This window comes from Aplysia californica, unplaced genomic scaffold, assembly GCF_000002075.1.
Source record: "Aplysia californica isolate F4 #8 unplaced genomic scaffold, AplCal3.0 scaffold01293, whole genome shotgun sequence".
NCBI lineage: Eukaryota > Metazoa > Mollusca > Gastropoda > Aplysiida > Aplysiidae > Aplysia > Aplysia californica.
In genome coordinates this window covers 28,319-49,775 of record NW_004798563.1, presented here as the reverse complement: position 1 = coordinate 49,775, position 21,457 = coordinate 28,319, and the positions used below count along the sequence as shown (strand labels likewise).

Genomic DNA, 21,457 nt, shown 5'->3' with positions numbered 1-21,457 from the left:
TGCTTTTGCAAAATGAATAAGCGCTTAAGGTCTAATATTGTCCAATACGCTGTACGATCTTAGGCCAAAGCAGAGATTATAAAAAGATTACCGCTTTGGCCTTAGTTCCAGGTATCTGGCCACTCGGTGACGGCAAGAGATAGGCTAGATCAAATTCATTCGACAAAAGAGTTCTGTTTTCTTCAACAGCGCGGATTTGAAATGGCGACTTCATGCAAAAACAGTATTACTTTGAGAGGTTCCACTGAAATTGTGACAGAATTTTTCCGTAAGTTTCATGTTTCTCAACAACAGTTAAAAAGAACATTCATTTTCTATTTTTTAGTCCAAAATAGAGTATTGGAGATAGATCTAGTCTATTTAATGCATCCAGACGCATCCAAGATCTCAAGATCAATAGCACTAGACTCTAGACTTCTAGATAGATCTACTGCTCAACTACTCATACTGCACTGCACACAGTGACAGTAGGCCACTGTACAGACAGTACAGTAACTAGAATCTAGTCTAGAACATTAATGATTAGTAGATATGAGAGTTAGTCTCTCCAGTTGATCTAGATCTAGATTTCTAGATCTAAATCACTTAGTTGACTTAGTTCTAGAATCTAGATCTAGATTCTATATATATATATATTTATATATCTCTAGATTCTCTACACTACCCATTCATTTGATTCCGTCGTTGGGGAAATTTTGTGGTCGGGGGAAAGGTGTTTCAGTTTGCAATTTCAATCTAGAATCTAGGTCTAGATCTAGATATATCTAGGCCCCTACAGCCTACATACGTAGTCTAAACAGCCGTATGCACTGCTCACCGTCGAATGCTCCGTATCCCGGACTCCAGCATGGAGATCATCAGGAGAGAATGCGTCGCTGTTTCGGGCTCTTCCTCTCTACAGCTTTTCTGACGCACCGAGCCCCCTCACCGATGTGAGGTCTCCATGTTAGTTCGACTGTTTTCCTCTGCTGCCAACTTTAGGATTCATTCCAGCTTGAGTCCTCTCGCTTCAACCAGATCCAATGACTGGCTTTCTCTGCTGTCTCCTGAAGGGAGTTTGTGAGTTCGTTGCTTTTCTTTGCAGTAAGCCCTGCCACTCTCATCCACTTACGGGCGCTTGTTGCTACAAAACCTCTGCATCCTACCTCTACCGGAAAATGGGTTGCCTTCCATCCTGCCTCCTCACATTGTTCGACGAGTGCCTCGTAACGGTTTTCTTTCCGCTCATGAGCGGCATAGATATTGTCCTCGTGGGGCACCGTGAGCTCTACCAAGTGTACCTCTTTGTCTTTTTCCTCCCATAACACAATGTCTGGCTTTTTCGTAGTTGGAATGGGGAAGAATCTCTCAAAGCCTTTTAAGTCAGCAGCTACTTCCCATGTGCCTCCGCTCTGGTCTTTCATGGCTTCGTTCGCTTTCTTTCTTTTGGCAACCTTGCTTCCTTGCGGAACGAACGCAATCTTGGTGGGTACATGCTTCTGTATCTTGGGGGCATATTTTCCTTCTTCCACCTGTTGTGTCGCCATTTTCGTGAGCACTTTCAACACCTCGTTGTGTCTCCAGGTGTATCTGTTAAGAGCTAGGTTGCAGTTTGACAAAATATGCTTCATGGTTCCTAGCTTACTGCATCTACACTTGTTGTCCTCCTGTACCTTCCATCTGACAAGGTTCACCGGTGAAGGCAGAACATCATACGTAGACCGGAGAAGAAAGCTCAGCCTTGATGTATTCCACTTCCAGATGTCACTCCACCCGACTTTTCTTTCCACTACATGCTCTTCCCATCTGGTCATTTGTCCTTGCTGGCTACACTGGATGAGATGAATTTCTCGCCTCTCTGCCTCCATCTTTTGCATATGTCTTGTTGCAGCTTTTCTTCTGTCTCGCTGAGACATTTTCCTGAAAGGTCTAAAGTCGCCATTACCTAGCCCTAATCTGTCAGGTTGCGCTGGACCGACAATGTCCCCATGCTCCAATGCAGAGATGATCTCGTCAGCTGCAACTTCTGCCTTCCACTTTCTGGCTGTTTTGACATCTGGAGGTTTTCCACTGATCTCCTTATCCCTTGATTCTCTCAACATCAAAACGGTTCTAATCTTGCCTGCTTTGTAGATCTCCACAATTGACGTGAGAGGTAGTTGAAGCGCACCTCTATGTCTGTACAGGGATGACGTGTTAATGGTACGGGGTAGCCCCAGCCACTTCCTGATGTAGCTGTTACACTTTCTTTCGATCATCTCAACTCTTGACAAAGCAACTTCATACATTGTCAGTGGCCACGCCAATCGAGGGTAGAGGGCAAACTGTAGACACCATATCTTGTGCTTTCCTGGAAGCTTTGTCTGGTCAATTGCTTTCAGCCCATTTTCAGCCTGCTTCATGATTTCCACGCCTTGACTCCTATCAGACAGAGTTCCTGAGTACCACCGACCCAAACTTTTCACGGGTTGTTCTTTTACTGTGGGCATTTGCTCCCCTGCAATTGTGAACTTCAGTTGCTTCTGTTTTCCTTTGTTAATAGTCAGGCTTCTAGACTTTTTAGCTTTAAACTTCATCCTCGCCCAGGTGATAAGCTTATCGAGCCGATTCAACACACTTTGCATTGTGTCTCCATCTGTTGTCAGTAGGGTCACATCATCCATAAAGGCTTTCTTTGGTGATCTCACCTTTGCTTCTTCTTCACAGCATTCTGCAGATCTCAGTAGCATCTCCATTACCAGGATGAACCAGATGACCAATATAGAGCAGCCAGCTGCAATCCCAATCTCTAGTCGGTGCCATTCCATTGTGAAATTTGCGGTTGAGAATCGCATCTGGAAGTTACTATAGTATTCTCTCATAATGTTTTGCACCTCTTGTGGGACGTAGTAAAAATCCATTGCCTTCATCAGCAATTTATGGGGAACAGACCCGTAGGCATTCGCCAGATCCAACCACACTACGTTTAAACTTTCCTTGTTTTTCTTGGCCTCTTGGATTGTGTCCCAAATGGTGAAAGCATGCTCGATGCAGCCTGGGATCCCTGGTACCCCGGCTTTCTGTACCGTTTCATCCACATAGCCGTTACTTTGCAAATATGCTACAGTCCTCTTTGCAAGTATTCCCATAAAGATCTTGCACGTCACGTTGATGATTGAAATAGGTCTGAACTGTCCTATCTCCTTTGCATTCTGTTCTTTGGGTAGATACACGCCCTCCGCTCTGCACCAATCTTTGACGATTTCTTTGTCTTTCCAAAGGCCTCTTAGCATCTCAAAGAGGGTGTGTCTCAGCGTGTCGCAATACTTGAACACCTTATAAGACACGCCATCTCCTCCAGGTGCACTTTTTGCTCTTGCTTTTTTTACGAACTCATCTACTTCTTTCTCTCTATTGGTCCCAGGTAATATTTGACGACGGGGACAGCTGGACGCTTCAGGCCTCTCATATAAGGAAGCGGTTCTTCTCTTCTTGAATCGCTGTACGTCTGCTTAACATAAGCATCGAGTTCCTCTTTCGTATTCCAATTTACCACTCCGTGCCTCTGTGAACAGTTTTTTGGCTGCTTCATAAGGATTCTTCAGAAATTGTTCACGTTCCCTTTTTCTCTCTTTTCTCCTGGTACACCTTCTTTCGTGCCTCTGTAGGTCTCTGCTCTTTTTCTTAAGATCTTCAAACAAGATTCTTAGGCCTTCTATCTCTTCTGGTGGTGCGTACTTTTTCTGCTTTTGCAAGTCTCGTTTCTGTTTTCTTAGCTGTGCAAGTACTCTCTGCCTTCTACTCAATCCACTTTTCTTCTCCGTCTTTTTCTTTCCTTCACAAATACCAAACTCTTTTATTGCTGAGTCATAGATAATGGTCGCAAACGCACTCAATATTTCTTTAGCATCCCCTCTGTTAGAACTCTTTTTGACTTCTTTCAATTTCTTCTGGACTTCTTCTTCTAACGTCTTGTATTTTGCCTTCTCGTTAGCAGCAGGCCACAGTATTCTGGGTTTCCGTAACCCTGGTTCCGTTTGCTGTTCCATCTCTTGCTGAGACAGGGTGAAAGGAGAGTCGACTGAAGCACTAATCGCTCCGCTGTGGTTTTCATCCTGGGATGATTTGCTTCGCGTCTTACAATCTGACGATCTGCACTGTCTTCTCTTCTTTAAACAGACTTTTCCCTGGTCATGTAGATCTAGATCTATCCAGATCTAGATCTATATATAGATTATATATATATATATATATATTATATCATGTTGAAACACTCAGGAAATTTATTTTTATACAAACTAAAACGAAGTGGCTAGCCATACTTAAGTACGGCTAGAGGTTTGGCCCTATCGACTCAAGCCTGTTAAGTACACAGGTCTCATTTGATCTTGATCTAGTAATTATCCAGGTTCAAATACATGCAAGTCAGTAAGGCACCTTTTGGTTTTGTCTGAAATACAAATGAAAGTGGCTATTCTCACCCGCCCGGAAGTTCTCGCAAGATCAACTGCTCCCCTCTTCTTTCTCTCTCTGTCTCTTTCTGAATACTGTCTATCGGTGTGGACGATCAAATTGACCAAAACAAAGTTAAAAAATGATGTTAAAACACACAAGTAAATTAATTTGGTTGTCTACAAAGATGCTACGGCTATTTAACTTTTCGAATGGAGCCGAACTACGCGGGTCGCCATTTTGTTTTGTTCGGAAATTCTCGCGCTACTCCTCTCTCTCTTTCTCTCTCTCTCTCCACTGCCCACAGACAAAATTGTACGCTTTTAGTAGGCTACAGTTGTAATGGAACGTTTGTTCACGGCACAGAATTCTACAATTTTTCCTCACAGTGTAGAATTCTTTGGTTTAGGGTGAACGCGCACCGGGTGAGAATAGACACAAGACTCGCCTGCACTATTCTCACTCCGGGTGAGAATAGAGGTGGCCAATACAAATACTTTAGGCATTGCAAACTAAAAATTGAATTTACAATTCAGCCATCAATATTAAGTACGGCTAGCCTGACAGTCTAGCCGTCCTCTTAAGTACGGCTAGCCTGACTGTCTACCCGTACTTAAGTACGACTAGACTGCCACTCTAGCCGTACTTATCTTAGGCCCTATTAACATTAGAAAACAGGAGGTTTAAAATACATGCACTGTCATTTTAAAAAGGCACCTGGTTTGTCTCAAATACAAATACTTTAGGTACTGCACACTAAAAATGTATATTTACAATTCAGTAGGCCTATTTTTTGTAAATAGTCAGTCTAGCCATCATATTAAGAATAAGTACGGCTAGACTGCGAGTCTAGCCGTCCCCCTCTTCCAAACTAAAATTTCCGGCTCCCCACCTTGTCCACCCTAACTCAGTGTAATCCCTTCCCTCCTCCACAGATTATGGTCTGCACAGCATCCTGTATCAGCGAGGCTTGTACCCGCCGGAGACGTTCGCCCACACCCAGCAGTGGGGGCTCACTATGCTGGTGTCATGTGACAAAGATCTTCAGACATTTCTTGGCAATATCTTGTGTCAAGTGAAAAGTAATGTACCACAATGAAGTTTTCGTAGAAGTTATAAATAAACGATATGTCTCCTTGATTCAACTTGACCATTTCTGTTGTTACATTTAGATCTAATAGCCTAACACTAACAGTTATTTTGATTTTTTTTTGGGGGGTGGGGTGGGGTTGTCATAAATTGGTTTGAGAAGAATTATTTTATAGTTATTAATGATGCATTTTAAAATTTAAAAATTGTGTTGTTTGGTAGAGAAGTCACACAAATAAAGTACGAAGTGGCTTAAGTACGGCTAGACTGAGAGTCTAGCCGTACTTAGATCTAGGTTTGGCCCAATCGACTCAATCCTGTTAAGTACACAGGTCTCATGAGATCTAGATCTAGCAATTATTCAGGTTCAAATACATGCAAGTCAGTAAGGCACCTTTTGGTTTTGCCTGAAATACAAATACTTTAGGCATTGCAAACTAAAATTTTCATTTACAATTCAGCCATCAATATTAAGTACGGCTAGACTGACAGTCTAGCCGTCCTTAAGTACGGCTAGCCTGGCTGTCTACCCGTACTTAAGTACGGCTAGACAAGAAGTCTAGCCGTACTTAAGTACGGCTAGACTGCCGCCAGTCTAGCCGTACTTATCTTAGGCCCTATTTACATTAGAAAACAGGAGGTTTAAAATACATGCACTGTCATTAAGGAACCTGGTTTTGTCTCAAATACAAATACTTTAGGTACTGCACACTAAAAATGTATATTTACAATTCAGTAGGCCTATTTTTTGTAAATGGTCAGTCTAGCCATCATATTAAGAATAAGTACGGCTAGACTGTAAGTCTAGTACGGCTAGACTGTGAGTCTAGCCGTACTTAAGTACGGCTAGACTGCCAGTCTAGCCGTCATTAAGTATGGCTAGCCTCTTCCAATAAAGTAAGACATTGAAAAGGAATGTAGGCCCATGTGTGTGTGTGTGTGCATGCAGTTATTGATCTGTGTGTGTGATTATGAGTGATAGAAAGAGACAAATTGTGTTCTCTCTTTGCTGGTGTGTGCTACTGCTAGCCTCTTCTCAGTTCGAGATTCAAGGTGAACTTTGCCATCCTGACCTATTTTAAAGACATCTCATCTGCAAGCATTTTTTTTGGTATCTTATGACACACCTAGTGATTCACATATCATGAGTAGGATTCAAAATCAGCTTTCAAATGCGATCATTTTCTGTCTTGTATCACCCCAAGAGAAATATCTTTTTGTTTCCTCTAAGTCTAAGGATCATCTAGTCGACTGACGCGCATCGGGCTTTTCACCTGTATCAGCTGCTGTAGTTTTTTTTGTCACTATGGATGGGAACAGATTTGGAAGGAATTTCTGTCAATGTAAAATGTGCTGGACATAGGTTGTAGGTGGGCAGCCTTCCTCCCACCGTCTTTCTTTGTTTATTTGTTTGTGTCACTCCCTCCTGCCCATCTCTCTGTTGGTAAAGATCCCAATACAGTGGAACTTGGATTCAAAAAGGTTGCCAGGCCTGACATAAAATCTCATTGAATCAGAGTGTTCGTTTATAGCAAACAAGAGATTTTGTGTATAGATAATTACAGGCACTGGAGCAGATAATGTACAAAGGGAGCGGAAGTAACAAGTGGTGCCTGAAATACGTAGATCAACGTCAAGACTAGCTTATTGTACAGTATGATCATTTGCCGGGAGGTTGGGGGGGGACTGAAGCATTTGTATGCGACATTCCACGCTCAGACCAATGGTGTGCGCGCACTCCCTGACACACGTGCACAGTCACACATGTGCAAAGCGCCCCTCTGACCCCAACACTCGTTAGAGTTGTCACGTTTGCGTGCTAACAACGTGCATGTTGGTATGAAAGAAGGCCGCTGGTTGGTCGCATGCAATCGAAGTGAATATAGTAATAGTTCACAATGCAGGTGCAATGGATGGTTTCCGGGAATAGATAAAGTTTGTAGTGGGAGAAAAATAGCGAAGCCACATCTGCGGGGGCTGTTCACCCTGGAAGCGACTTAGTTCAATTTGAGCTTGTTTATTTCAGTGTTCATTTGAATCCGGGTTATTTTTATTGATTTTAAAGAAGGGAAAAAAACGGAATTCATCCACTTTCATTGAATCTGAGTTTTTGTTAAATCTGAGTTCCACTGTATTTATTTCTTTTGCTCTAATCTATCTGTGGTGTTTATAAGAATATTATTTTAAAATGTATTTGTTTCTTTAATCTCCAGCCTGGCTGACTGACATGACCGTGGAGAAGTTAGTTCTGGTTGTAAAGGAAGTAGGCACAAATAATGTCGTCGAGCGCTGGCAGTTTGATGTCGAGTGTGATAGGACGGTCACTAAGGATACGTAAGTGTTGACGTATTCCTTGTCTTGTTGTCTCTTCCTATCTCACTTTGTTGTTGTTCTTGTATCATGGCTGAATGGTGTAGACGTATTTTCCTATCAAACATATATCGTCCTGATCTCCCCTCCTTTTTTATGTTTGTTACTCTCTTGTAACACCTCTAATCTTCTGGCGCTCTTATGACCTTACGCAGTTGTTAGCGCCGTAAATCCTCTACAAAAACTTATCTTGTTGTCTCTTCCTATTTCACCGTGTTATTGTTGTATCAGGACTGAGCGGGTCCAGATTGAACTCAAAGGTCACATCATGTCATGTGTACATCACACCATGTGTACATCACATCATGTGTACATCACACCATGTGTACATCACACCATGTGTACATCACACCATGTGTATACATCAGTACATCACACCATGTGTACATCAGTACATCACACCATGTGTACATGTGTACATCACACCATGTGTACATGTGTACATCACACCATGTGTACATCACACCATGTGTACATCAGTACATCACACCATGTGTCCATCACATCATGTGCACATCACACCATGTGTACATCAGTACATCACACCATGTGTACATCAGTACATCACACCATGTGTACATCAGTACATCACATCATGTGTACATCAGTACATCACACCATGTGTACATCACATCGTGTGTGAGGAGGAAATATGAATTGATGGAAAAATACAAGTTTAGTCTTGTTTTGTTTTCTCAACAGCCATGAATGAGTGCTGCCTGTTTCTTTTTGGAAAAATCACTTTGAGAGGGCCAAGTCCTCTCCTTGTATTTCTCTTTCTGTAATTACCTTATTTGTTGTAATTGTTAATCCTTATTCTTATTCCACTATAGCAGAAAGTTCCGTAAATATGTCATCTCCTTTTGTTCTCTCCAGCAAACGAGAGGTCAAAGACAAAGACATTCAAGATGGGATACGTGCCGTGATACGACAAATTACTGCCTCTGTCACTTTCCTACCTTTGCTGGAGACTCCGTGTAAGTTTTCTCAATCTTTTCCCAGCCTTTGATGAATTCTAATGAGATGATTGTCTCATGATGTTGTTCAGGGCTATAGGTGTTCACTGTGTGGGGGAAAGATTCTGTTTCATCAATGTCATGCTCATACTGTGCCGGAACAACATAAGGGGAACTTCTGCTTTTTCTTTCCTCATCCTTACTATCGTCATTTTTCCTCTACTTCTTTTGTATGTTTGTCACACTCTTGTGACCCACTCTTTCCAGGGTGCCTTGATAGTCAAAGCAGACTTTGTGCTTTTGAATTTGAAGCTAGAGAGGTGAGCAGAGTAAGCCCGATTCCCCGTTTGGACTTCTCCGTTGACATCCTACCCTTGACGCTCATATGACCTTATGCAGTTGCGAGCGCCGTAAAACCTCTACTGAAAAAAGAAGAATGGTATTTGGACAGGTGGCAGTATGAGCAGGTTCCACTGCAGTATCTCTGAACAAGACAGGTGGTGGAAAGAGCATGTTCCACTGTAGTATCTCTGAACAAGACAGGTGGTGGAAAGAGCATGTTCCACTGTAGTATCTCTGAACAAGACAGGTGGTGGAAAGAGCATGTTCCACTGCAGTATCTCTGAACAAGACAGGTGGAAAGAGCATGTTCCACTGTAGTATCTCTGAACAAGACAGGTGGTGGAAAGAGCATGTTCCACTAGTATCTCGGAACAAGACAGGTGGCGGTAAGATCGGAACAAGACAGATACATAATTCTCTGAGTGCGTGTTTTGTTTTTCGCCCAGGTTGTTTCGACATCTTGGTGTACACGGACAAGGACCTGGAAGTGCCGGAGGAGTGGGGGGAGACGGGGCCGCACCTCATCTACAACTCGGAGGAAGTGAAGCTCAAGTCGTTCTGCACCTCCGTGCACAAGGTCAACACGGCCGTAGCCTTCAAGAAACACTGACGGAGACGGCGTTGTGGGTCCCTGGCGGGTGCTCTCTCTGCTGTGGTTTGCTCCTTCTTTCCTCTATCAAACATCTATCGTCTTTATTTATCTCCCCTCCTTCTTTTTTATGTTTGTTACTCTCTTGTAACACCTCTAATCTTCGGCACTTATATGGCCTAGTTGTGTTCCGAGTGCCGTAAAACTCATACTGAAACAAAAGTTTTGTTGCTCCGCATTGTGTTCACTGAGGGTTTTTTATTGTTGGTGTGTCCGGCCGGGTATGTCCGGAATCTTGTGCCTTGACCGCCGTGGCCTGGAGCAGAGGAGAGAGAGTTTCTACAAGACAGACTCGCCGCTGTGTCGTGTGTGCTGGATATATGTGCTGACAATGTTCTTCATATTTCTCCACTGACGACTTGCTCTGTTGGTGAAGATCATGTTGTTTCGGTGCTACTTTTGAGCCGTACAGTTTGGGAAGGCAGCATGCTTCACCGTACATTACATTTCTTGTTTTGTTTGGGGCTTTTATGTGTTTGTTTGTTGTGGTTTCCCCCCCTGTAAATTGCTCTATAATACGTCTTATCGACACATCTTTGGAAACAAGTCTAGATCAATGATAAAGAGAAGCCTTAAAAAGTTGTCGATTCTGGTCTCATCCTCTTACAGTCGGAGAGGGCAATGCAAGCAGTTAGGTGTCATTGTTAGCTCATTTTTCTGTCCGGTCTGTTCTGTCTATCTGTCACTTTTGCTCCTTCTTTCCTATCAAACATCTATTGTCTTTATCTCCTCTCCTCCTTTTTTGTGTTTGTTACTCTCTTGTAACACCTCTAATCTTCCGCATTTATATGACCTTATTGTGTTGCAAGTGCTGTAAAACACTTACTAAAACTAAAACTGTATGTCCCTTTGCCATCTGTTCTGTCTGTCTGTCTGTCCTTTTGCCATCTGGTCTGTCTGTCTGTCCTTTTGCCATCTGGTCTGTCTGTCTGTCTGTCCTTTTGCCATCTGGTCTGTCTGTCTGTCTGTCCCTTTGCCATCTGGTCTGTCTGTCACTGCCATCTGGTCTGTCTGTCTGTCTGTCCCTTTGCCATCTGGTCTGTCTGTCACTGCCATCTGGTCTGTCTGTCTGTCTGTCACTTTGCCATCTGGTCTGCTCTGTCTGTCTGTCACTTTGCTATCCAATCATTAAACAAGATAGTGTATTGATGTATCATGTATTTGTTTTAAGTTTTACCTCAGACTATACAGTACTATACTACTACTTTATTCCTAGCTATCCCACCGTAGAAAATGCTGACATTGGACTGTGTACATAAATAACAACAAAAGTCAGTTGCTCCCTGTGATCTGATAACTGCCGGAGTTCACATGATGGCAATCACTCCCTGGCAAAATTCTCTGCAGTGAACTTTTATACTTCATTTCTTTTGTCTTCTGCTTCTTCTTCTCAGTGGATGATTGGCAGGTGCTTTAGTGTGGTTTGCTCCTTCTAATCTATCAAATATCTATCATCCTTATAAAATCTCTCTTACTTTTTTAATGTAAAAACTTCCAATCTCCGGCACTCAGAATATGACCTTTTTTTGTTGCAAGTGTCATAAAACTCCTGCTGAAAAAAATTCTTTTTTTCCCCCTCTTGTCCTCCTCATTCTCTTCTCTTCTTCTTCTTTTTTTTTTCATCTTCTTCTTTTCATCTTCTTCTTCGTCTCTGCATTGTGCTCCAAGCAGGCTCCAGAGCTCCTTGACAGAGCATGACGTTTGTCTACTTTCCTTGAGCCCAGCTGATTGTTGTGTGTATGTTATATATAATATAATAAATATATGTGTACCTTGCACGTCCTTGTAGGTACAAAGTGAAAAGTTTGTATTATATAGTAGGCCTATAGTGCATTAGGGAATGTACCAAAACCCTAGCCAGAGTCAAGAAGCATCACCTCACTCACCCAGCTTGGCTCTTATCGTTTAGGGAGAGAGTTAGGAACATTTTCTCCGGTTGAATCCTCAGCTTTCATTGCTACATATTTACAGCAGTCATCTCTCGTTCGGAATACTGAAATTTAATTTTAGCATATATTTATATATTAATCTTTGAAAATCAGCTGTTTGTTGTTTTTAAACCTATCTAAATGCTTCCTGGTGTCCATATCTGAGGAACCAATCCCTAAGACTTGTACTACCATTTCTAGTTGTACCACAAGTTGTACAATTTCTAGGTTGTACCACAAGTTGTACAATTTCTAGGTTGTACCACAAGTTGTACAATTTCTAGTTGTACCACAAGTTGTACAATTTCTAGGTTGTACCACAAGTTGTACAATTTCTAGTTGTACCACAAGTTGTACAATTTCTAGGTTGTACCACAAGTTGTACAATTTCTAGGTTGTACCACAAGTTGTACAATTTCTAGTTGTACCACAAGTTGTACAATTTCTAGTTGTACCACAAGTTGTACAATTTCTAGTTGTACCACAAGTTGTACAATTTCTAGGTTGTACCACAAGTTGTACAATTTCTAGGTTGTACCACAAGTTGTACAATTTCTAGTTGTACCACAAGTTGTACAATTTCTAGTTGTACCACAAGTTGTACAATTTCTAGGTTGTACCACAAGTTGTACAATTTCTAGGTTGTACCACAAGTTGTACAATTTCTAGGTTGTACTACAAGTTGTACAATTTCTAGGTTTCTGCTTTTAATTGTCTCTTTTTAGCCCTTTGAAGAGTTAACGTGAAAGATATTTATAATGAAAGAAAATTCACAGACATGTAACCAAAATTCAAAATCTCATAGAAATAGTTTTAGTTTATGAGTATAAAATGAAACACAATGACTAAATGTTTTCCGAAAAGATTTAAGAAATTGGAAGAAAAATAGAGGATGGGAACTAGGTTTTGGAATGTTGAAAAATAGAACCAATTTAACGAGAAAAATGCAAATCCTAGAAAGGTCACAGAATCATGTTTCTTTCAGGTAATCAGCGAAAAGTGCGCCCAATAGGAGGCTACACTGCAGTATGAGATATCATCTGTTGAACAAGTCGTTGAAGTCGTTGACTTTTGCTGTTATGAATACACCACCCCTCTCTAATTTCAAGGTGGAAGGTTTCTGCTGAGTATTTTCCATCCTGTGTGCCCTTTCATATCAGAGTGTTTTTTGTCGGGTTTTCAATAATTTCCATACTCATACAACACTTAGGTAGCTATATATGAATTATTCATGTAGGTCCTACTGGTTTTTGGATCATGGGAAAATGTGTCTTTATTATTAGATAAATAGAAATGAACGGTCAGGGCATGTTTGGCAGTCGTTATTTCAGTTTGTCCACGCGAATGTATTCCTTTGGACATTGGGACCAGGGCATTCTAGTTTGTTGAAAAGATTTGATCTACACGTTGTCTTTGAATGTCATGTACCTTGATGCAGTCTCTTGTACCTTGATGCAGTCTCTCCACCCAAATCGGGAGCAATATGGATTTGTACTTTCTTTGAAATTACAATTAAAATTGATTTTATACAAAGTGGATGAGTGTCCATAAGTCTGTCCTTTTTGCATGACTGTGTGTGTGTGTCATTTCTCGTGGTAATTTGTTATATTATGAAACAACACACGTTGAAATATGGGAAGTTGCTGTTTGTACGGGTGATTTCCTATACAGGTGGTCGTAAGAGCAGGTTTATTAACAATATTATCCAAGGTAGAAATTTACCCAATTTTCAAAGTGCTAGCATCTGCGTTTGTTACCATTTTTTTTGTCTAGTGGGTGGTTGGCGGGTGCTCTGGTGTGGTTTGCTTCTTCTTTCCTATCAAACATCTATCGTCCTGATCTCCCCTTCATCTTTTGTATGTTTGTTACTCTCTTGTAACAGCTCTAATCTTCTGGCGCTCATACGACCTTATGCAGTTGAGAGCGCCGTAAAACCTCTACTAAAACTAAACTATAAAAGTTGCCATTAATTTTGGAGCTTTCAACTCTGTGAAGACGTACATATATAGCAACATGCTGATAGACACAACTTCATCTAAAACACCAGAATTTCTTGTGTCGCCACACACAGTGTCAAAACTAGAGAAATAGAAATTTCACTACAGAATAAAAGCAAAGTTAGAATAGCACATATTTATACAACCACAACAATTAGGAAATAAGGGCGTTTGTCCTCCTATCCGAAGATTGGCCGTTTTAACCCTAAATGTGTGTTATTCAAGAAAAAGTACAGGATATTACTTGTAAATTTATGGAATCACACACAAGGGGCCTGCCAGTGTATTCGGTTTTGGTGGAGACGCGCTCGAACATACATGTAACACATTTATATAAATTTTAAAAGGGCAAGAACAAATTAAATTCCATTACGCTATATAAACACACAAAAAATAGAAAAACAACACATCAGAACAATAAAAAAATGAACACACCAACAAATCTAAAATACAACAAAGATGGGAAAATAAAAGACAAACACACAGCAGTATGTAGGCCCTATGTAATTCTACACACAGCAGTATGTATGTAATTCTACACACAGCAGTATGTATGTAATTCTACACACAGTAGTATGTAGTAATGTAATTCTACACACAGTAGTATGTAGTAATGTAATTCTACACAGGGTAGTATGTATGTAATTCTACACACGGTAGTATGTATGTAATTCTACACACAGTAGTATGTAGTAATGTAATTCTACACACAGTAGTATGTATGTAATTCTACACACAGCAGTATGTATGTAATTCTACACACAGTAGTATGTAATGTAATTCTACACACAGTAGTATGTAGTAATGTAATTCTACACACAGTAGTATGTATGTAATTCTACACACAGTAGTATGTAGTAATGTAATTCTACACACAGTAGTATGTATGTAATTCTACACACAGTAGTATGTAATGTAATTCTACACACAGTAGTATGTAGTAATGTAATTCTACACACAGTAGTATGTATGTAATTCTACACACAGTAGTATGTCATGTAATTCTACACACAGTAGTATGTCATGTAATTCTACACACAGTAGTATGTAGTAATGTAATTCTACACACAGTAGTATGTATGTAATTCTACACACAGTAGTATGTCATGTAATTCTACACACAGTAGTATGTCATGTAATTCTACACACAGTAGTATGTAGTAATGTAATTCTTCGTAGAAAAATAACTCTACATGGACACCTTAAAATTATCAAAATACACATGTCTAATACTAATAAGCAGTAGGTTATGAAGTAGCTTTTTTCCTTTAAAAATGCTAAAATTCTCGGCGGCGACAAACGCAAATGCTAGAAAGGGAAATATCTCTAGATCGCAAAGAGAAAGGAACCATTGTTAACTTCTTTTGTTTTTCTGTTTTAAATCATCAGAAGTGCCCCATAAGCCTAGATACATTTCAGTTTGTTACTCACATGAACGGGACATTGTACTCACACATATAACGATGATACAGGACCGTAAGTTTTCCACAACACAATGTTTATTTCTTGTTAAAAGAAAAAAAAGATACAAGGACGGGAAAAGGCACATTTGAAAACACAAAAACAAGCACAATATTGGAATGTTATAACAATTGAAAACACAAAAACAAGCACAATATTGGAATGTTATAACAATTGAAAACACAAAAACAAGCACAATATTGGAATGTTATAACAATTGAAAACACAAAAACAAGCACAATATTGGAATGTTATAATAATTGAACAGAAAGAAATCAACACTACTATATATGTCTACAGAATGGAATGACTCGACAAATTCCTGTCAATTTACTGTAAATTTTGATATAAGACAGGCACATAAGGACCTTGGGTAAGCGTAGTACAAGAAAGATGCGTAGATAACGATAAAGTTATACATCACATATTATATATATTCTATGATATGTATACAGTACATCGACATATTCTATGATATGTATACAGTACATCTATATGACTGTCCTCAGAGAAATTCGCGCCCGCAACCCGCAAGTTGCGCGCGCAACTTTTGCCCTCAGCGCAACTTTCGCGCAACTTTTACCATTTTCGTGAATTCGCGAATTTTAGCTAATTTCCCGAAAAATTTGGGAAAATAATAGTAAAATTTCTTTAAAACATTGAAATTTCCTTCCACGACTTAAAATAACGACGCCAAGGGGGACAATTAGCTCTTTTGCACTACGGGGTGCTCGCCGCCGCCCCGTGACCCGGACCGGGTCAGGTCGGGTCGGGATGATCGCCCGACTCGTCGCCTGAAAACAACGTGTTTGTTTTGAAACGAGTCGGGTGCGATCGACTTGTGCCACGATGGCCGCTTTGCGCCATCAATCTGGCGAGCAAACCGACCCAATAGTCTTGTTTGGACTCAATCATCTTCTAGTCTAGCTAGTGATCGAGAATCTAGATCTAGAGGAAATATCAATTGTAGACACGGTCGTCTGATTATTTAGCTTGCTTGTGGCAAGGGAAACTACCCATGAATAAGTACAGCTGGATTAGTCCACAAATGCTTACTTTCCTTGCATTTCTGATTTAACAGGGATCGGATATAACAGGACATTTTCTCTACTCCCACCATCCCTGCTATATCAGGTTTCCACTGTATATTATAAAGAAAAGGTTAACTCTTTTTATCCGGGCTACGAGTATACTTGTAATGAGGACCAGTCCGGGCTACGAGTATTCTCGGAACAGCGATACGGTCTCATCAAAGAAGCTAGTTCTGCTTGTAATTACCAAAATACGCAAATACGGCAATGCTAGCTCTGTGTGAATATTTTAATTTTCCAATGAACAGCTGTTTTTTTGTTTTTGATGGTTGTAGAAGCTTGAAAGATGTCTCGAAAATGCACACTCATGACCGACGAAGTTGCGCTGGGTTGTGAGGGGGAATGATACTAATTTGATGATAGTGACTCTGAAATAAGTGCCGTAAATTCCGTTGTGGATGATAAGAAACAGGACTTACACTCATCTAATAGCGATTTAGATCATGGTGAAGGGGTCAGTACTGGAATTCGTGTTCGATGGGTAGGGCTAGATCTAGATCTATAAAATCCAGTGGGACGTCGTGGGCGCGGCAATCAGGGTCAAGTTCGAGGGTGGAATACACCTCAAAATCTACATTGTGATTGGTGTATTTTCCTAACCACATACATTTACAAAAACTACATTCAATTTCTAACATAACTGTCAAATTTCCTTTAAAACCTTAGAGTAAAAGTAAGAAATATAGCACTTTGAACTATATGCACTGACTTCCGACTCATACGGCGCGGCAGCCCCAGGACGGGTACAGAGTCCGTGGGGGTACGGCTAGGATAAAAAGAGTTAAACGTGTTTTCTGAGGTACGACTTTTTTGTCCTTTTCACCCCATTGCTCAAAAATAGCTTTGTGGACCACAGGGACCTTTCTCCATGTACACACACACACACAAAATATGACAAAAGACAGACACATAAAGAATGACCACAGACTTACATCATCACACGAATGACAAAAGACATACTCAAACCAGTATTGACAAAAGACTCTTCTACAATCCCATGTATAGCAAAGAAAATTACATGTTTAAAAATTAAAGTATACTAAATGACTGACACAGTAACAGAGATGCCAACCAGTACGATTTTACGTATTTGAGTACGATTTTACGTATTTGAGTACGATTTTTGGCCGAAAATACACGAATACGACTTTTCATGAAAAAATACGCATCCTGGAATGCGAAAACTACGAGATTCAGCATGGGCGAGTAAACTTAATTAATTATCTCGGGTCCCATTTTTTGTCAAAATAGTATCAGTATCGCAGACCTGGAAATTTGAAAAGCAAGTCTGATGTGGTCAGTAAGTTCATTTTTGCCGGTCGCGATCGTGATGTTCGTTCATCTTTTCCCCGTCTGGAGAGTACGTTTCTGTTTCACGCGAAAAGGCTATGGCGGAAGCGTATGCGACACCAGAGACACTAAAATATAATGAAATACTCTCTGGCGACACCGAGGCTCGATCAGGAAAATCAAGATCTACTTTCGCTTTCGTTACCACCGAGAAGTTTGCCAGCAGTTGTCATGTCTGATGACGCAACATTTGTGGCATGTAGGTTGTGCAGTAGAAACACAATGTCGCCGTTCAAATAAAATGTAATAAATACTCTGACTCGTCGCTGTACTGTCACTTGTGGAAAAAAAAAGAAAAGAAAATACAAGCGTCGTCCGATTTTTAGATTGTCTGGCTCGCCATCATGACCGGTCACTGACCCTGTGCGCATTCGCGTCAAAAATAAATGCGGCATCGTAGTGAGTAAACACCGTCTTTGGTGGGAGGAACGGCGTTGCGAAGTATAGGACTACGGAATAGGGGAATTAATTATTGTTGTTGTTGTTTTTTTAAGATACTATCGGGGGTTGAAGGCAACACCAGGGGACAAAAACTTGAAGCAATTTTCCGAATTTTGATTAGAGCTTTCTGCCAAGCGCGCCTTGGTGCAGGCCATGTGCGGAATCGGGACCCTTCAAACTTTGCAAGTCTGTGTTATTGAAATAAAGTGTTCGCGTTTCATTGGATGGGTGATAGAAAATTATACCTACTTGGATGGGTGATAGGAAATTATACCTACAGTGTATGTTGTAGCTTTCTGTTCAAGACTGGCAGATTTTCAGTGTCACTGCATCTTGCCCTACCACAGTTTTTACAACTCTCACAGTGCATGGGTCTACTTGAGCCATTCAAGTTATTGCTTTTCTCTGAGTTTGAGCAATAATTTGAGTCTGTCAGTTCATAATATGAATCATGACACCCAGACTGGTTCTTGATAGTCGAAATTCTTGTTCTAAGCCCTTCCGAACTCTCAAAGCAGGGTTTATTTTTTTATATAATAATGAGAGGAAAATATTATATAATAGACTGAAATACTGAAATGGAACAAGACCCCTGTACAACATTGCACACTGACATGTTGTTGACTGGATACATGTATGTTGTACGCGTGTGTGCTTCTTTTTTCCAGCTGGTGAGCTGGTAATTTTTTTTGCTGGACACCCTGAACATTTGACTATTTCTGGTTGGTCGACCATCAATGATTTATTTATAGAGGCACCAGCCATCCATGTCCAGGTGAAGCCTACTGGTTGGTCGGTCGGTCGTGGGGATACACATTTTCACCTGAAAATACACATTTTCATATTTCCCAATACTCATTTCGGTTTTCTGTGGTTGGCATCTCTGCAGTAACTGCGCATGGTGTATGATAAGAAAGCGACAGCACTGTCAACAAAACCAAGCTATGACTCATGACAAGCACAGACTGTTTCCCCCAGTCAAGGAGATGGGACCAAGACAAGAACTGAACCAAGCAGCTTGTTCTCCACACACTATCTTATTATTACAACTACTATCATCACAAGATTCTACAGCACACAAAATAAAAGGGCAGCACAAAACAAACATAATCACACAAATAAATCTGGGCCAAAAAAAATCTTCGGGGTTAAAATCCTGCTGCTTTACTATATATATATAAATTCCTTACCAGACATAAGTTCCCCAGAAAAGGCCCTGAACGTACCAACAAAATTGTCACTATCAAAGTAACAAATATCCACACACACTCTCCTCGTATAAATATATAGATATATGTATAATTTCTACTATATAACTCCAGAATGCAGATCTTCATCTCCAAGGAAGGTAGAGGTCTAGATATAAAATCTTTAGCGAGTCCATGAGGTGTAAAATAAGCCCAAAAGGAATGTAAAAACTGCATAGAATTGTAGAACTATAAACTACAACAAATTGTATATATATAACATACATACATGTATTATAATTCCTGACAATGGAATGTAGAACTACTCGACTACAAGGGCGTTATCTCCTCGTGGAGGAATGTGCAGTTAGCGCACGGTCTGGCCTGCGCTTTTCACGACTCTGTCAACAATGAACTTAAATAGTAAATTTCAGCCCAACCTCACCCATGCTAAATAAGCCAGTCGACCCAACTCTCAATAAGCCAGTCGACCCAACTCTCAATAAGCCAGTCGACCCAACTCTCAATAAGCCAGGCGACCCAACTCTCAATAAGCCAGTCGACCCAACTCTCAATAAGCCAGGCGACCCAACTCTCAATAAGTCAGTCGACCAAACTCTCAATAAGCCAGTCGACCAAACTCTCAATAAGCCAGTCGATGAAACTCTCAATAAGCCAGTCGACCCAACTCTCAATAAGCCAGTCGATGAAACTCTCAATAAGCCAGTCGATGAAACTCTAGATCTGTATCTCCCACAGGGCCTGAAAGAGAAATCTGGAACACATAGGCCAGGCTGGGAGGTAACTGGGGACTTGTGTGAGTCATTACGGGAACACAGGACTTTACCTCTCTCTATATGACATGATTCCCCGTTTGGACTTCTCTGTTGACATCCACCCCTTGGCCCTCAAATGTGACCTTATGAGGTTGCGAGGCCTGCAAAAACTTACTAAAGCTAAAACGAAAAATTTATCTAGAGGCAATTCCCTGGGTTTTTCTGTACAAAGTGCATAGAGTATGACAGACCCAACCCATGATGCTGAGCAAAATGGAACAGTCATTGCATATATTTCACGGTTGTTACTCTTACTGAGCAGAATTTCTCGACTACCAGTACAACTGATCGACTGTGGAGTCGGCTCAAACTGAAATCTGCGGGAGATCTAAGTTTTCTTCAGTTTAGCCGAGATGTCCGTTTCGACAAGTTGTGTCAATATAGGAGGGAAACAACTAGGTTTTCTTTCGGTTGACCACAGTTTTCAGAACATTTGTATAGGGTTTCAGTGGATTCCACCACGGTGTGTAAACTACAGAAGAAGCACGACTGTATGAGGAGACTTTCTCTAACTCTGACATCATCTCATTCAGTAAGTGTCGCTTCGTGGATCAGTCCCAATACAACCGCTGTCCACAGGGACTCTATACAACGGGTGTCCTTAAAACAGGGAATGTGACTTCCTCACGCTTCATGTTCATTCCCCATCTTCTCTCCATCCCTCACATTCTCCAACACAAAGTAATGCGACTCAGCTTGTCGATCGTCTTTCTTCGTCCTCTTGGCCGGTACGGGCCCCAGCCGTTTGTCCTCCTGGACAGACTCCACTGCCTCGTAGCCTGCGGCTTTGTCCTTCTCCACCTGATCCTCCCCACCCTCGGCTGGGGGGCTGGGCATCGGCTGGAAGTAACCGCCGTCGATGTCACTGTCGTCCAGGCCAGGCGACTGCGGCTTGAGAGCTTCGTCGTCTTCTGCTCGCTCGCTGTACTTGGGGGGCAAGTCGTAGCCGGGGTTGTTGGCCTGTTTGGGGAGAGGTAGCCGCGGCCTGGGGGGGGGGGGGGATCCGCTCTGAAGACAGTGTCAGGCGGGGAGTTTTACTGGCGCGGTACATCTGTCAAAAGGTCATATAAGTGCCGAAGACTAGAGGTGTTACAGGAGAGTAACAAACACAAAAAAGAAGGTGGGGAGATAAACAAGATAGATGTTTGATAGGAAAGAAGGAGCAAACCACACGAGAGCACCCACCAACCACCCATCTCCCAAAAAAGTGGGAAAAAAGGGAAACAGGACCCAATCCAGGTGTTCATATATTATCGTTCCAGTCGAAAACTTCCGCGGTGATACACAAAGGTAAAACGACAGAACATTATAAAATAATATGTATAAAAAATATATAATATGTATATATAA

The 21,457-nt window shown here is 41.2% G+C and overlaps 2 protein-coding genes across 4 annotated transcripts in view; one reads left to right on the top strand and one right to left on the bottom strand.

Annotated features, from left to right (window-relative positions):
- The first annotated feature begins 140 nt into the window (after positions 1-140).
- On the top strand, positions 141-13,280 carry LOC101850457 (mitotic spindle assembly checkpoint protein MAD2A). Of its 2 annotated transcripts, none has more exons than XM_013090469.2 (5): positions 141-268; positions 5,346-5,492; positions 7,713-7,833; positions 8,746-8,846; positions 12,730-13,280. In XM_013090469.2, exons 1-5 carry the CDS (start codon positions 202-204, stop codon positions 12,774-12,776), a joined length of 483 nt encoding a protein of 160 aa, XP_012945923.1. In that variant the 5' UTR covers positions 141-201; the 3' UTR covers positions 12,777-13,280. The 2 variants fall into 2 exon arrangements, with proteins under 2 accessions (XP_012945923.1, XP_005112554.1); XM_005112497.3 differs by lacking the exon at positions 12,730-13,280 and adding an exon at positions 9,614-9,889.
- A 6,998-nt stretch (positions 13,281-20,278) lies between these two features.
- LOC101850056 overlaps positions 20,279-21,457 on the bottom strand; it is a 17,457-nt gene continuing 16,278 nt past the window's right edge. For both annotated transcript variants that reach the window (XM_005112495.3, XM_005112496.3), the window contains exon 8: positions 20,279-21,092. In XM_005112495.3, coding sequence (XP_005112552.1) covers positions 20,732-21,092 — 361 coding nt within the window. In that variant the 3' untranslated portion in view covers positions 20,279-20,731. The remainder of the gene's footprint in view (positions 21,093-21,457) is intronic.